The 15,756-nt window shown below is 28.7% G+C and overlaps 1 protein-coding gene across 1 annotated transcript in view; it reads right to left on the minus strand.

The window, feature by feature from the left end:
- Window positions 1-1,648: 1,648 nt before the first annotated feature.
- LOC119599591 (retinal homeobox protein Rx) overlaps window positions 1,649-15,756 on the minus strand; it is a 36,365-nt gene continuing 22,257 nt past the window's right edge. The window contains exons 5-6 of the mRNA XM_037949407.1: window positions 2,836-3,001; window positions 1,649-2,766 (exon numbers count right to left, since the gene is read on the minus strand). Of these exons, the coding sequence (XP_037805335.1) occupies window positions 2,033-2,766; window positions 2,836-3,001 (900 nt within the window). The 3' untranslated portion in view covers window positions 1,649-2,032. The remainder of the gene's footprint in view (window positions 2,767-2,835; window positions 3,002-15,756) is intronic.

Here is a 15,756-nt window from a genome sequence, read left to right on the forward strand (position 1 = left end):
GACAATACTATCTTTTGATCACTTGCATTCATTATTTGATTACAATTTTTAATAATGTTGATTGTATGAAAATAGTAGACCTTGTGATTTGTTTCAAACTAAGCGCCCACACTACTGCAAAATTGACGGTAGATACAGAATTTGTCACGACAATTCTTGTAACGGCAACAACAATAACCAAGAGGTTCTCTCCTTCCCTGATAAGGACGATTATGTCCTTTTGTTTACAATACATTTAGTAGTTTTAATTGTTCGGTTGGCTGGTTAGTTGGTTCGTTGAATAGCAGGTTCGTTTGGTTTATAATTGCATTTAATTCTAGGTTGTCAACACTTCCTTTGCAGAGAGAAGAGTGGTGGTAGAACGTACTAGGGATTGAAAATAAAATATAGAAAGGGGACTATTGTATGCCCGTTTTGTAGTTGTCATGTGAAATTGTTTAGTTACTTTGGTGTTTATTTGTTCCTCTGTTAGTTTCTACAAGTAAATCCAACTGATTCCTCTCTTGTTTTTAATTTTTTTTGTATTAGCATATTAGGTACGTGTGTTTTTAAAAACACATGCGGTATATAGTGGTGTGATTAATTTGTTGTGATAATGATTTAATTGATTAATGCTTCAGTCTCGCTGACATTTAAATTAAAAGGAAGCAAGTTCTACATTTTGGTTGTTTTTAGTTTTTGATATAATTATTTTGTAATTGCGGCAACTAATTGCATTAGAATTGTTAGAATTATTTAATAATTAAATGGTTATACCCGGCGTTGCACGGAGTTGTAAGTATTTTCATAAAGCTACGCTACAGATAAGGACAACATATACAAAAAGTATCTTAAAATACACACTCTTTTGATTTATCTAAGTCAATACTTATAAAGACACAAATGCATTTATAGGGATAGACACTTATCCCTATATAATCCCTCTTTCAGAAAATCACATTTTTAAAGTCATAACTAGCTTAAAAATACCAGTATATTGACTATACTCTCCACATAAAATCTCCTTATTCCCCTCAGAAAACTACTTTAACGCTCATAACTTGCTTTAAAATGTCAGAATAGCAAACAAGTTTTATAGTTACTTAAATCTCTCTTACAAAGGTACTAAGGTACTCTGAAAAAATTACTTTAAAGCCGATAACTGGCTTAAAAACATTTCAAGTTTTATTGTAAATAAAAAATTCATCGAATTTTCTCAGCTTCGGTCCATAATTCACCACACTTCCTACAAAATCCATACTACTATCACCCTGATGTTCATACAACTTTTAATATACGATAATAAAATTAAAATAAATCTAATAAATGAAATCCGAAATTTCGTTGAAATGTATGGCATATTGATGGTGTAATATAAGATACAAAAGACAGAATCCAAATTTACTCCAAACGGCTTAAGTTAAAAAGTACTTGGAAGCTAGAGCTAATTATTTGATTGATTTCATTCCTAAAAATATGTATATTTAACGAGCCAATGACACTCGATTGTTTTAAAATGTGAATTTATTTATTGGTTAATGATCTAGTAGTCTATCTCTTAAAGTACACTATTAATTATAGATTTAATAAAAATACAGCTACAGCTATTTATAAATACAATAGTACAAACTAAAATATAATATTATTTCTTGACTTGACTGCCGTGAGAAATACATTTGTATTTTAACTACTTATAAAATGTTTTTTATTTCGGATTTATTTGCGATTAAAATTACAAGTATGTAAAGTTAACTAATGTTTATTTCTTATGAGTGAAGGTTAAATTACATTCTTAACTTAAAAATGTTTAGAAACTAAGTACAACTAACGATTTAATAATTTACTACTCGAATTTATTTAATTAGGTGTTCAATGGTTTTAATTAATTACATATATTGATTTTTGTCTGTATATAGAGCCGTGTGTATTTTTGTGTAAATTACTTAGTTAAACATTTGTGTCAAAACATTTAATTGAAAAATGACATAAAAGAAGGCTTGGTGAGCGAGTCATAGGAATAAAATTAAATTACGGTGACGGTTAACCAGACATTCTAAACCATAGTTAAACTTTTATTTATATTTTCGAGATGTTCCTTGGCCTTGATGCGTAATGTTGCAATAGAATTTGAACGTATGTCTGTCGTTTGCGGTTGTTGATTTGTTGCTGTCACTGAAGAAGCAGTGTTGGAGGAGGCAGTAGAAGAAGGTGGTGTTGAAGGCTCGTTGACATTTGAATTAGTGAGGCCATTATTTGTTGCTACGGTTGCGTTAATTGTGGGTATGGGACTTTCGCGACCCACATCCACCACATCAATGTTTGCAGAAGAGCATTTTGTCGCACTCGAGTGGGAGTCATTGTCACCATTGACGGTGGTAAGATTTTGCGGTGACAGTGATTGTGGTGCTATAGAGACAGAAGAACTTAAAGAGGGTGGAGGTAAAGAGGTGAGTGGAGAATTTGTGGCCGACACATTAGAGGATGTTGTTGATGTTGAGGACATTGAATTTGCTACAGATATTTGAGGATTCATTGCGGCCATCGACTGTGGTGACATGCGTGACAAATGAGGTGACAGATGTGTTAGCTGCAAATGTTGATGGCCTCCATGTGAACTACTAGATCCCAATGTCATTCCAGGTGGTGGCTGATGATGACCTGTTGAATGCGGTCCATGACCATGTGGTCCCATTCCTGCTAAACTGCTCATCGCTAGGTTAGATGGAGTTAAACTTAGAGGTGGTGTGAGATACGATGGATAGACTGTTTGAGGATGTGAAAGAAATCCTAAAATGAATAATAAAGAGTATACGTTAATAAAATGAGTTTTCAATATATTAATTAATCGTTTATTACCTGGCAAAGCTGACAGTAAAGGAGGCGATAGCCAGGGATCTACCGGCAAGCCTGAAGGACCACAGCCCAAACGATGCGGTAGTTGTGTAAAATGTGTGAGACCAAGTCTCAAACTTTCTGATTTTTCCTGTCTTCTCCATTTGGCTCTGCGATTTTGAAACCATACCTACAAGTAAAAGATACAACATTTATTTTAGTTGTACAATTCAATTTTCTTTTACTTAATGAAATTTTATAATATGAGTTTAAGAGGAATAATATTAGCTTGTTCTTTCATTAATCACTTCAAAATTGAAATTTATTCTTTGTGATTATTTGATGATATCTTAGAAGAAACTATTACAGATACTTCCGACGGCATCTATCATTTTTACATCGCCGTCATTTGCTGAAATCATTTTATGATTAATAAAATTAAAAAATTTTCTTCTTATATACATTTATGTATTTGTATGTATATATTAGCACCTATGGTGAAAAATTATTTATTATCGTCTGCAAATTTACTTGATTTACTTAAATTTCACTAATTATGTTTTTAAATCTTCTCTAAACCAATTATGGCCTCATTTAATGTTGTATATTCTTTGCTGATAATCACCTTAAGCAACAATTAGTTTAACGAACGAAAAAATTAATTAAACTTACAACAACAAACAGACACATACATTCAAACAAAGTTCATCACGAACATGAAGGCAGCAAAAGACAAGTGAATATTCTAACAGGCATCTAGTTAAATGTCATTAATTTGACAAGTACAAAACAACGACAATGGGAAGAAGAAAAATTACGTTAGAAAAAAAAAAAAACAACTCAGTAGACACAAACAATTTTACATAAAAGAGGAAAAGCACATCTACTGTAAGCTTTTTTGCAGTTGTTTTTTTGTCTTCTTTTACACAAAAACCATAAAATATAATTTCAAATGAATGAGCTTAATTATAACACTAACTAAATATGTATGTATGGATGTATACTTAGTACTCGTAGTATTTGTAGAGTTAAGTTCTGTATAAAATAAAAGAGAATTACATACATAGAAAACAAAATGGCGGCTGTTTAACTTGTTTGCATTCTTAGCTTCAGCCATCTTCAATTTAACATTGACTCTGAGTTTTTATTCTCATTCAGAAACGGTATTAGAATTAAGAATGGGAAAAGAACGAAAAAAAAAACGACGAAAAGACGAATAAAATTCAATTAAGTAAACAAGCTGTAATTAGAATTATCTTTAACCAAAAATGTAATAAAACGAAGTGAATGTGGCAGACATCAACTTTTGGGTTTCAGCATCCCACCAAAAGATTAAGGGTATGACAGCCAGACTAAATGAGTCACTAATTGAGATAAATACAACGGAAACACATTAAATAAACGAAAAGTGTGGTAACAAAACTAATGGCGGAGTATAAATGAAGAATTTTATATGCATACATATTTACACGCAACCATTTTTCCATGAGTGGGGGAAGTTATTCAAGTTTTCCAATAATTTTAGATTATCTTATAGTCTCGTTTGAAAGTGAAGTAATTAAATGCAATTTGTGTTAATTAATTATAAATGAATACAAACAAACAAAAATATGCGACTACAAATGTCCAACAATATAGTTTTAGTAACTCTTCAAGTATTTCTTTTTTTAAAATTATGTATATACATATATGGCAAAAACATGGTTTAGTATCGAAATTTCTCGACAATATTGGAATTACATATTATTAAAATACTTTATTTAATGTGAAGCATAATTGAATAAATTTTAAAACACTTATTTAAAAATTAAGGAAACGAAAAATATGAAAATTTATTCACAATTTTGTAACGAGTACATGTTGCGTATACGTAATATTGAAAACTAAAATTTAATTATTTTTAAATAGTAGAGACAAGTCTGATAAAATATAATGTTAGGATATATGTATGTAAGACGGGATTTAAACTTAATACAAATTATGTGAAATTTTTAAAACTGAAGTAAAAAACTGAAGTGAACTGAAAAACTGAAGTCTGATAAAATAAAAGTCTGATAAAAATCTGATAAAACTGAACTGAAAAACTGAACTCTGATAAAATATAATGTTAGGATATATGTATGTAAGACGGGGTTTAAACTTAATACAAATTATGTGAAATTTTTAAAACTGAAGTAAAATGGGTTTTCGATTAAAAATTTTGCTGTGTCAATAAAAAAATAAACATAAAATTTCCTGATTATTTTAATCGACATTGTATTTAAATTAGTAAATTTACATTTATTTAATTCACTAGATTAATCCATGAATTGAAATGCTTTGTAATTTTACATATTAAAATAAATAATCGATTAAAAAACGTTCATTTCAATTTTACTAATTGACATTGTCAGCTTTTCATTTATGTGTATATTTTTTGTTTAGTTTTAATGCTGGTTTTAATTAAATATTGCGTTGTGTGTTGATGTGAGTGGAGGATGGAGGCTGGCAGCTTCTTCATTTTAATTAAATCATCAAAAATCAATTTTGTAATTTCCATTCATGGCGCGCCATAATGAAAATAAACATCATAAAAACTCAAATAAAGACATACACACCCACACAATATGTATTTGTATAACGAACTCGATAGAATAAAAGCAAAAACGCCCCCATTAACCCCAACTTTTTTAATTGCCACCCATCGGAGGCGAAAAAAAGCTTTATTGAAAGCTTTCATGTTTTGATCTGAGCTGTAGTTCAAAATGTACAAAAAATGAGATACAACTTACTTCGCAATTTGTTTTACTTTGTTTGTTTCATCCCCATTCATCCCATATGAAATAAATCCCCCATTTTTTACCTGCCTCCCACAATCACACTCAGAGAAAAACTTAACAACATTCGTTAGTGCCATCAACCACTTTTCATGTTTAATCTCTTTCAAAAGTCTTTATTGTTTGTCCCCCAACACTGCCACATTCTGACAGCATTCATAGTCAACAAAATTTTACGAGTATATTAACTGAACCCGTACCGTTGGAAAATATTCAATGGCGTTTTTGAAGGGTGTGGGTCAGAACTTTTGGGATGCAGAACAGGGGTTTATAAGAGAATAGTTAATACTGAGTTTAACCCGAAAGCATCACCATGATGGCAATTTTATTGGAAAACTTTGTTGTGTTTAACATCTCCTTCTTCAACTGGTAGCAAGAACTCACATACACGCACCTTTACACATAGTACATCCATTTCGAAACAGCACGCGACTTGTGAACTCAGTAAATAAAGTACGAAGATAGAAAACGTTTTCTCTACATCATCAATATTTAGCAGTTGTGTATGTATGCAATGTTGAATTAGTCCTTCGTCCTTCGTTTCTTGTTTGGTATCTTCATATTTGTTAAAAATGTTTAGTCCACCCAAAAAATCATCAAATGATAAACAACAGCAGCAAAGTGAAAACCAAAAGTTTACAGTACGCACTCTCTATGCTTTCATACCACCACATCTGGAATAATACATACTGATTAAAATTAAAGTTGGAGAGAAAAAAGTTTGGCACCAAATTACTTTCGAGTATGTTTCTGACAGTTTGCAAATTGGAAAATTGACTTTTAACTTGAATACACCAGTTAGTGTATATGTGTGAGTGTGTAAGTTTGTAATATAAACATAAATACATGTATTCATACATACATACATATATGTACACGTATATATAGATATGCATATGCACGTTTGTGTGTATATGAAATATAAACGATTTTAGTGTTATAATAAAAATGGTCAAAGCAAATTGATTAGAAGAATTTGAAAGAACATTTATTCTTATTAACCTATAAGTATGGAAGTGGTGGTAAATTTTAAAAGTCCTATAAAATAAAATGTCTAGTTTATTAAGCAAAAATTATAAAAATATAATATTTTAGTACAAACTTTTAATAAAGAGGGGTAAAAAACGTAATAAAAGCAAGAATATTATAATAATAATAAATATACTAGGTAAACGTAAAGACTAAGGGCCTTATTCATAACAATTTATCAAAGATTTATAAGACAAATGTTTATACAATATTTGTTCTATAAACCTTTGATAAATTGTTGTAATTTTACACAAATATTTCCTATAGGTAATTTGGTATTAAAAATGGGCAATATCGGTCCACAAGTGGCCTCCAGGAAAACAGTTTTAATTGTCATAGCTGTTTTAAAAATACATGTATAGCGATAAAATTCGACAAGTTTTATATGAGCCATAATCTCTCTACCAAATTTTATGATGATCGGTCCATAATTGACCTTACTCCCCCATATAAGGTCCGTTCAGAAAATGACTTTAATATTAATGGGTTACTCGAAGTACAGCGATGAAAATCGAGACAAACAAGTTTTGTATAAACCAAAATTGCTATACAAAATTTAATGTGAATCGGACCAAAATTGGCCAGACCCCCCATATATGGCTTAAAAATACTAGTACAGCGATGAAATTCGACATAAATTTTGTATGAACCACAATCACTCCACATCTATCTGTTTTATGAGGTTCGCTCGAAAATTGACCCCGTCCCCTCATATAAGGTCCCAATTATAAAATCACTTTATCGTTCATTACAGGCGAGTACAGTTATGAAATTTGACATACGCAAGACTTATAGGAACAAAAATCTTCCTACCGAATTGCATGGGGATCGGTCGATAATTGAATCTACCCCCCATATAAGATCTCAATCAGAAAATTACTTTAACTCTTATGACTGAATTACAAATTCGATTATAGCAATGAAATTGAAAAAATAAATGTTATACGGACAGAAATCTCTTTTCAAAATTTTATGAGGATCGATTCATAATACTCCTTTTATGATTATAAAAATTGGATAAAACTTATTTGTCAATAATTGACTTAAGTCCTCATTAAAGGCCCTATCGCAAATATCATTCGATTTGTTGGTGGGATTCGGTATAGCACTCTTACTTGTTACTATATGACTTTTTACAATATTAAGATATAATTGGCTGTTCATAAGCAGATTTCGTAATTCTGTATTTTAATAAACTAAAAAATATGTAACATAACATTTGTGAATTGGACAATTATGTTGACTTTGGAATTATTCTATTCGGTCGACGTACAATTCCACATCATAACCACATTAATCTATTAACGTTTTATTAAATAATTGTACAAAAACAATTTTTTACAATTTTAAAAAATCCAAGAAATGTTATACTACATTTGTGGAATGAATTCAAAATTTCCAAGTTTACTCAATACTTTTTTTTGCTTATTGGCGAATGTTTATCGGAATTATTTTTTCAAAAATCATTTCCTAATACTTATCACGTGTCATGACTCAATTCTATTTAACTTCATTAAACAGATTCTATAAAAAATAAAAGATACGGAAATATTAAGGGAGAAATCATCAACTTGAAAAGAGCAATTTGTATGGACGCAAATATCTATCTTCAAATAATGTTGGAACGTCTTCAAATATGTATGAATATGTGAACACGTTTTTAAACTCGAATTACACTCGTTGCGCACCCTTCACTATTATAAAGACGACAGCTTAACTTGATGAGTCTTATGAAACGTTTTGAGCAGATTACATATTCGAGGAAAATAATATATTTAAAAATACATTAAAATTAAATATGATAGGCATTCTGAAAAAAATATTTTTTTAAAGATTAAAATTTATTTTTAATAAATCTTTTTTTGTACGTATTTTAATATTGTAAAATATTATGAACTGTGTCTTTAGTTCAACTTAAATGCACAAAAGTTTAATGTATATGTATGTTGTACATATATATGTACGTTCTTTATAAAGAACAATATAAAGAATATATTTATTTTTCTTTAAACCATACGTTCTTACGAATAAAGCCTACATGACGTAATTGGATGCCATTATTTAGATAAAGACGGCATTTCAAAAACAATGTCAGTTAATACCGCAAAAACTTTAGAGCTTTGAAAAGTTGTCGGTAACTGAAAGGACATGCTCGTAGATTTAGTAAGTCTCAAGCATTTTAATTAATTGAGACACTTTACTAAGAATGAATGAATAAAAAAAAAAAAATAACAAATGATTAAGGATCAAACACGGATGAATTAAATGCCGAAACATTTATTACCATTAAAGGCGGTATTATTTTTAATTCGATTATGACAATTATAAAAATGTGTATAAGTAAAAATTTAATTAAATATTCGTTTTATAGATTTGTGAAAAATATTTATTTAATTACGACTCTGTTAACAATATTATGAACGCCTCCAAACTAAAACATTTTAAGTCGAAAAAGTAAGTTTTAAGGTCTTACTTTCGAGTTATTTCAAAATTTTGACCTAATATGCAAGGATCTAATATCGTTTAATCGACACAAATGTGAGTTGAAATGCAAACGCTGTTTGTTTATTCCTTATGGCAATGAGTGTGTTTGTAATTGTAATTTGTTTATGATTATTATTAATGTAGTTTAAAATCTTAAATTAACAATTTTTTCTCAGCTATATTATGAAATATATGTACGTATGTAATTGTGTATGTGTCATGTAAAATTGTTAGTCTGTCCATGTATTATAAGTGAAAGTTTGACACTAATACTAAACTAATCACATGCCTGTGTAAATAAAACACGTGCTTGTTTTTTGTTTCACTGAATTTGTTACCAGTTCATTTCATTCAAACATAAACACACACTTGCCTTAGTAATAACGGTTTTTATTTCAACGTCAAAAATCATAATGTAATGTAATACTGAACATGTGACCGACCTTTTACTAAATCAAACGTAATAGTCAAACACAAACAAACTCTGCTACTTGTATCCTACAGCAAACATGTATTTAAAATTTTAGTTTTTGTCAAAAGAATCTGTGAAAAAGTTCACAACCACTTTTTGTCAAAATGTCACATCAACAAAAACAGGAGCAAGCACAAAATCATCATCATCAAGGCGGTGTATTAAATTGTATTTACTTTAGAGTCACGTGTCTCCATGTATTTAATTAGCTGCTAAACCAAGAGTCCTTTAATAAAACTCCTTCGCAATAAAGCAGGCGTTTTATTTCTATTTCCATTCAATTTTGTGTGAGCGGATGGGGAGGAAGGGGCGTTTAGATGTTGTCGTTGGTTCTATTGACAGTTTTGTTTGCAACAAAAGTTGTTTATGCGTATTTAATAAGCAGTTAAATTGTAATATTTTTTCTTTTTCCTCTTTATTGTTTCTATTACTTACTCGTACTCTTACCTTATACCTCACCTACAAACATACAAACACACTTACATATTGAAAAGAACAAAGAACATAAAAGTAACCATTATTTTGTTTCTTGTTTGGATTTTATTTTACTTTTAACAAATAAGCCAAAATGTAAATATTGCCCTTGGGGGTCCAAAAACAATTTTATGATTTGAATGTGTTTGTGAAAAAAGTTTAAAAAGAATAAAAACAAAACCTAGAAGTTATTTTTAGTGTCAGAAGATCGAAACAGAAATTGAAAATAAATTTTATATATTCAAGATTGGCAACCAGTACCGATTTAATACGTTTAGATTTAGATACTAGTATTGATGCTGACACTAAAATAGAAAAGTCCCCTATTAAAATTTTGAATGTTTATTGACTTCTAAAAACTACGTTATTTTATTTTTATAGTTTATAATTAATGTAATTTGCAACCTTATGGTTAAAACCTTTAAAATGGCATAGAAATTACTTCTGTTCTAGTCATTCTGAAGTAATGAAGAGGAATTTTAAAAGAGAATCCCTCATTTGATAATATTATGTTCAGAATTTGGTTATGTATGCAATTATCGTTCCTATAAGATATAAACACAGAAATCGGTTAAAAAATTTAAAGTTATGAAGAAATAGCTATCTGATCTCCTTTGAACAATTTTTGCTAGGACCAATAGGTGAAAAGTTACACTCATTGGAATGAAACCCTGTATGACCGAAATGTCCAACTTTGACCCCCTCTAAGTCCGGCAGTTCTTGACCGATAGAGCTGAAAATTTGTGTCTGACCTACTATCCAATAGTACTAAACTTAGTATTTCGTCAAAATCAATTTTTTTAGTTGGGTCACTTGACATGAAATTCCCCATATGTTAAAAATATGCAATATTGGGAAACTTTCTTGAAACAATAATGAAATTTAGAGAAAATATGTAATAAATACTCATATTTATAAGGACATATAAAAGATCGATATTAAACGTAGATACATATATTTTTAAAATTATAGAAAATGTTTGAAGTATATGAGCTAAATATTCCATATTCCGAAGAAAATCGATATATGAGATACAGGTTTCAACACCTAAAAATAAATGAAATCGAGTCAGATTGGTTTTAAAAGTTTTTCAAAACATTCATTTTGTTGGCCTGCGCAATTAACGGTTTTTATAACAAAAACTTTAAAAAATAGGAATTGTTTAAAATGATACGGCCCCTTCAACTTCAATAAATTTTAATTTTTCTTAATATGTGATAATTTTTTGAAGTCTCCAAAAAACTTATACGTTTTACTCTTTAGGGATGAATATAAAAAATGCGCTTGTAGTCGGTATTGTAAATTGATATACGGCGCCTAAAATTATAATAAAATTCCATTGTTTTCCAAACACAATCATGTTTGCTATTGAACAGGATAAAATGATTTTAAATGCTGTCACGCTGTTTTAATTTTAACAAAAAATATGAATAGATGTCCCGTAGTCATAATTAAACATATACCCTAAAAAATGAGTTAATGAATAAGTTCATAATGCACTTCCCTGTAATTACAAATGATTCGTAAGAAGAGAAATGTTACTTTTATGAAATAAATACTTGTGTGCTTTGGATTTTTCTCATACATAAATAAACATGCTTTCTGCCAGTGTTTATAATTTTAGTTTATTTAAGCTTAATTCAATTTTATTTAAACAAAGAAATTTTATAAATCTGACAGAAATTATGACATGTTTTATTTTTGTGATTTTTTTTCGTTTTGTTTTGAATTTGAAGGTTAATTTTTAGTTCCGCCTTTGTCAAGGTTTGTAGTTTTACTGATTTTATTGTTCATGTCTTTTGGCATCCTGTTTGTTTGTTTGTTTGTTTGTCTGTTGTGTGGTTAAATAATTTTTCAAATACTCTTCAGACAAAAGCCAAGGTAAAAGGAAATATTTTAATTAGTTAAAATGCCGACAATGATATTGATTTTCAAAAAGGATAATCTTACTCATACCTACAATACATTAACACATGTGCTTATTATATTAAACTTGAATGTCCATAAAATTACAGTTAGAAAGTTTTGTTATATGATTCATTTTTAGTTTTCAATTATTTTTTCTGGATTTTTTAAATATTAAACTAATTAGTATGTGCTTCATTATAATTGAAAATCTGAAATATCATTATTAAGCACTTGTTTTTAAATTAGTTTTATATTGTGTGTAAGTATGAAATTAATATCACTGACGAGATTTAAGAATTACAGTTATTCACTGCAAAAAATTCATACCAACAATTTTCCAAAATTATTTCCTTTGTTTAAAATTCTTAACAATATTTTTGACGAGATATTTCTATTTTTTTATTTACATAATATTTATTATGTAGTCGAAGTCAATAAATTTTCTTTAAACAAATTGTTGTGGGTTCACCGTTTTTGTTGTTCAGTGTGTTCATTCAATTTAGAGGGTGTAGAACAATTAACACATTATTAGCCTCCTTCTTTACCATATTCACTTACATTATTTGCTAAAGGGATTTATGAGTAAAAGTCAAAACACTTGAACCGAAAAGCAAAACTAACTAAAACAAAAAAAAAAAAAAAAAAAAAGTAAATGCGTGCATGTAAAAAATGCTAACAAAAGGTATGAGGATTTGGTTTTTTTCACTCTTTTGTGGTATAATTTTTTGTTGAAAGGTTGTCAGGGTAATTATGCAATAATTTATGTGGTTTTTTGTTTTGTTTTTAAATAAAACTATAACATAAATAAGTGTTCAACAAGGTACGAGTTAAGCAATTCATGTGAGGGTGTTTAAAGAAAAAAATACTTATAAATAAATAAAATAAAATACACATTTATGAACCTTGTTTGATATAAACATCTGCTCATAAAAGTCGAAAATTTTCAAATAAATGTCATATATTACGTCAAGTAAACAGGGGACAACATATAGTTAAAAATAATTAAAAATCCCTATAATTTAGGTCATTTATACATATTGTCTAAAATATATTCTAAACATCAATCTTGCATATTGATGATAAATAATGAATATTAAACTTAACATGTGCATAAAATTCATATTCAGGTTTACTAAAAAAGTTTATTGCTAAATTAAAATACCCATCCACATAATCAGAGTGCTATATGCCAGAATTATTGGACATTATTTTATACTTACATAGATAATTGTGTTTAACGAAAAATCTTTTTTTCCAATAAAAATTTGTTTCAAATTACATAATTTCATTACTGAAAGAAACCTTTTTACCCCGCCTCAGTCATTAGAAAACAATTTCATACTCATTTAAACACTAAAATGTAAGAGCTGGAGAGTATAACACCCCTTCTCTTATTTATTTACTCAAAATGCTTACAAACCACTTGACATCTGACATTAAAAGTTTTACTTGTTCAAGTTGCTTTTTCGTTCATCATGTTCAGATTTCTCTGAAAGGGACATGTGTAAAAAAATCAAGTCAAATACTATTATAATAATGCAATTTACTTAGAAAAAATTGAAAATAATAAATAAATAAAATTATGTTTTATTTGTTGCCAAACAAAACATTTTTTGACTTATGGCACACTTCATACACTTGATTTCGAAAAAAAAACTGTCATAAAGGTGGTCCTTATTTACATGGATTATAAATAAATTGCATGGAAAATATTTCCATATTTACTTTACCACCCTAATGTTGATACATAATCATTCATAATTTCATAATGCTACAAAAAAGCAAGTATGTACTTACAACAAGCAACACCAAGGCATTGGTTTGTTCTCGTGTATTAGTTGCCGGTAGAATGTTTTTGAACAGATGTGCAACTCATTATAAAGCATTTAAGCGTTTAAATTGAATCATAAATGAAAAATATTACAATCATATTGATGATAACGTACGAATGAGTGGATTAGAGGGAAACAATTTACCACCACCAACATAGCCCTCGTTGTTAAATTTCGTAAATTTTGTCACTGTTTGTTTTTTAATAATTGACACTTTAAGGATTTCTAATGCGATGTATGAAGTCGAATAAAGACGTAGACTTGTGTTGAGTGGGACATAAAACTTTACACTAAGTTCAACAACTACATAAATGAATGTATGTATGTAATTACTATCATAGGATTTTTAATTTAAATAAATTAAAGAAAACTGTTCCATGAAAGTTAAAGAAACACTTTAAATTGAATACGAAATCTTAGTTTTATATACAATTTTATTTTCAAATCTAGACACCAATCCAAACTAGTCTAAACCTGAAATGAATATTATATAAAAAGCGAAAGTTTGTAAATGTAAATTTTCAAAACAGTTTAATAATTTAGTTTTTAAAACTTTCTGCGTAGCTTTGACGAAACTTTTATTTTCGTAATATAAAATCCACGGATTTGATGTGAAATTTCTGTATTCTATGTTTCAAATCTTGGAAACAATCGCCAAAGTCTGATAGTAGGTCCTACTGAAATATTTTAAACTCTTTAAATTTCGCTCTTGGGAGTATAAACGAAATTTTATATTAAGCCCCCTTGAAAATCGAATATTTAGAGTATTGTAATTATTATATACAAGTTTGTTCCACGATCCGATAGAAATGGTTTCAATTCTGCAGTTTTATTTCCTATTGATTTTGATTTAACTTCTTCAATTCAACACGATAGCCAATATTGTGTTATTTACGAAAACTTTCCGCATGTTTTGAATGAAAAACCTCGAGCACAAAATCAATTAACTCGTTTATGTATACGGGACACCGGTGTCCCAAGATTTTTTAATTCTTCTCGATTTTGATGGTTATTTCCAAAGAAAAATAAGTTATTTTTTAGAATTTGATGTCAGTACATGCTAAAATGCTGCGATAACCTTCGAAAACACTTATTATTTTTCATCAAAAATGATCAATATACGTCAAAATAAAGTGTGTGGATATAAAAGTCCAGCGGTTTAGTTTTGTGCGTGAAAGGGTTAAATCTTTTTCTATCGAACTCTATCACTTATTTTTATTTTCTTTGTCTCTCAATCAATTTAATTTGTTAATAAATCATATTATTAAAATTAAAATAATTATCCAACACAGTTATAAAATTGTATTACCACATATTGAATTATGCACTTAACAGAATTGATGAAAATTATTCATTAGTTATAAAAAACAGGAAAAAGTCCAAGCTTATTAGAATGTTCTCTGGAGAACAGACTGGTCATGTATTTTCGAAACTTGTTTTTTACAGGTATTTTATATAATTTTCTATGCTACAAATATTTTGTTGTTCAATTAATCCCTAGGGATGCTAATTTGGTTTTGAAATATTTACTTACAAAAATAACATATTGTCATCAATTTTCCATGAGGGGGAAAAGAAATCATAATAAATTGGTCACTTGGGCAATTAGTTGAATTCAAAACAATTTTATTAAGTAGATGAAAATTTTAGCAAATAAGTTTAGGGAATTTCAATGAAAGAGAAAATGATTGACAGATAATGAAATTTGATAACATGATGACATAAAATTTGTAATTCGATGGTTATGTTTTTACAATATGTGAAGTCAAAATATGTATAAAGGATTACTTCATATTGATATGTGTCATATTTATACGGAAATAATTTGTATTTTTTTTATTTAGGGCACGTGTCTTATTCCGTTATTTCTTTGTATTTCCTAGTTATTCCCCAATAAATATAAATAAGTAATACATATAAAGCTGCTTTA

The sequence above is a fragment of the Lucilia sericata genome, unplaced genomic scaffold, assembly GCF_015586225.1.
Source record: "Lucilia sericata isolate MDLA Ls3-8-SP2 unplaced genomic scaffold, ASM1558622v1 Contig000083F_arrow, whole genome shotgun sequence".
In the NCBI taxonomy this organism is placed as follows: Eukaryota; Metazoa; Arthropoda; class Insecta; order Diptera; family Calliphoridae; genus Lucilia; species Lucilia sericata.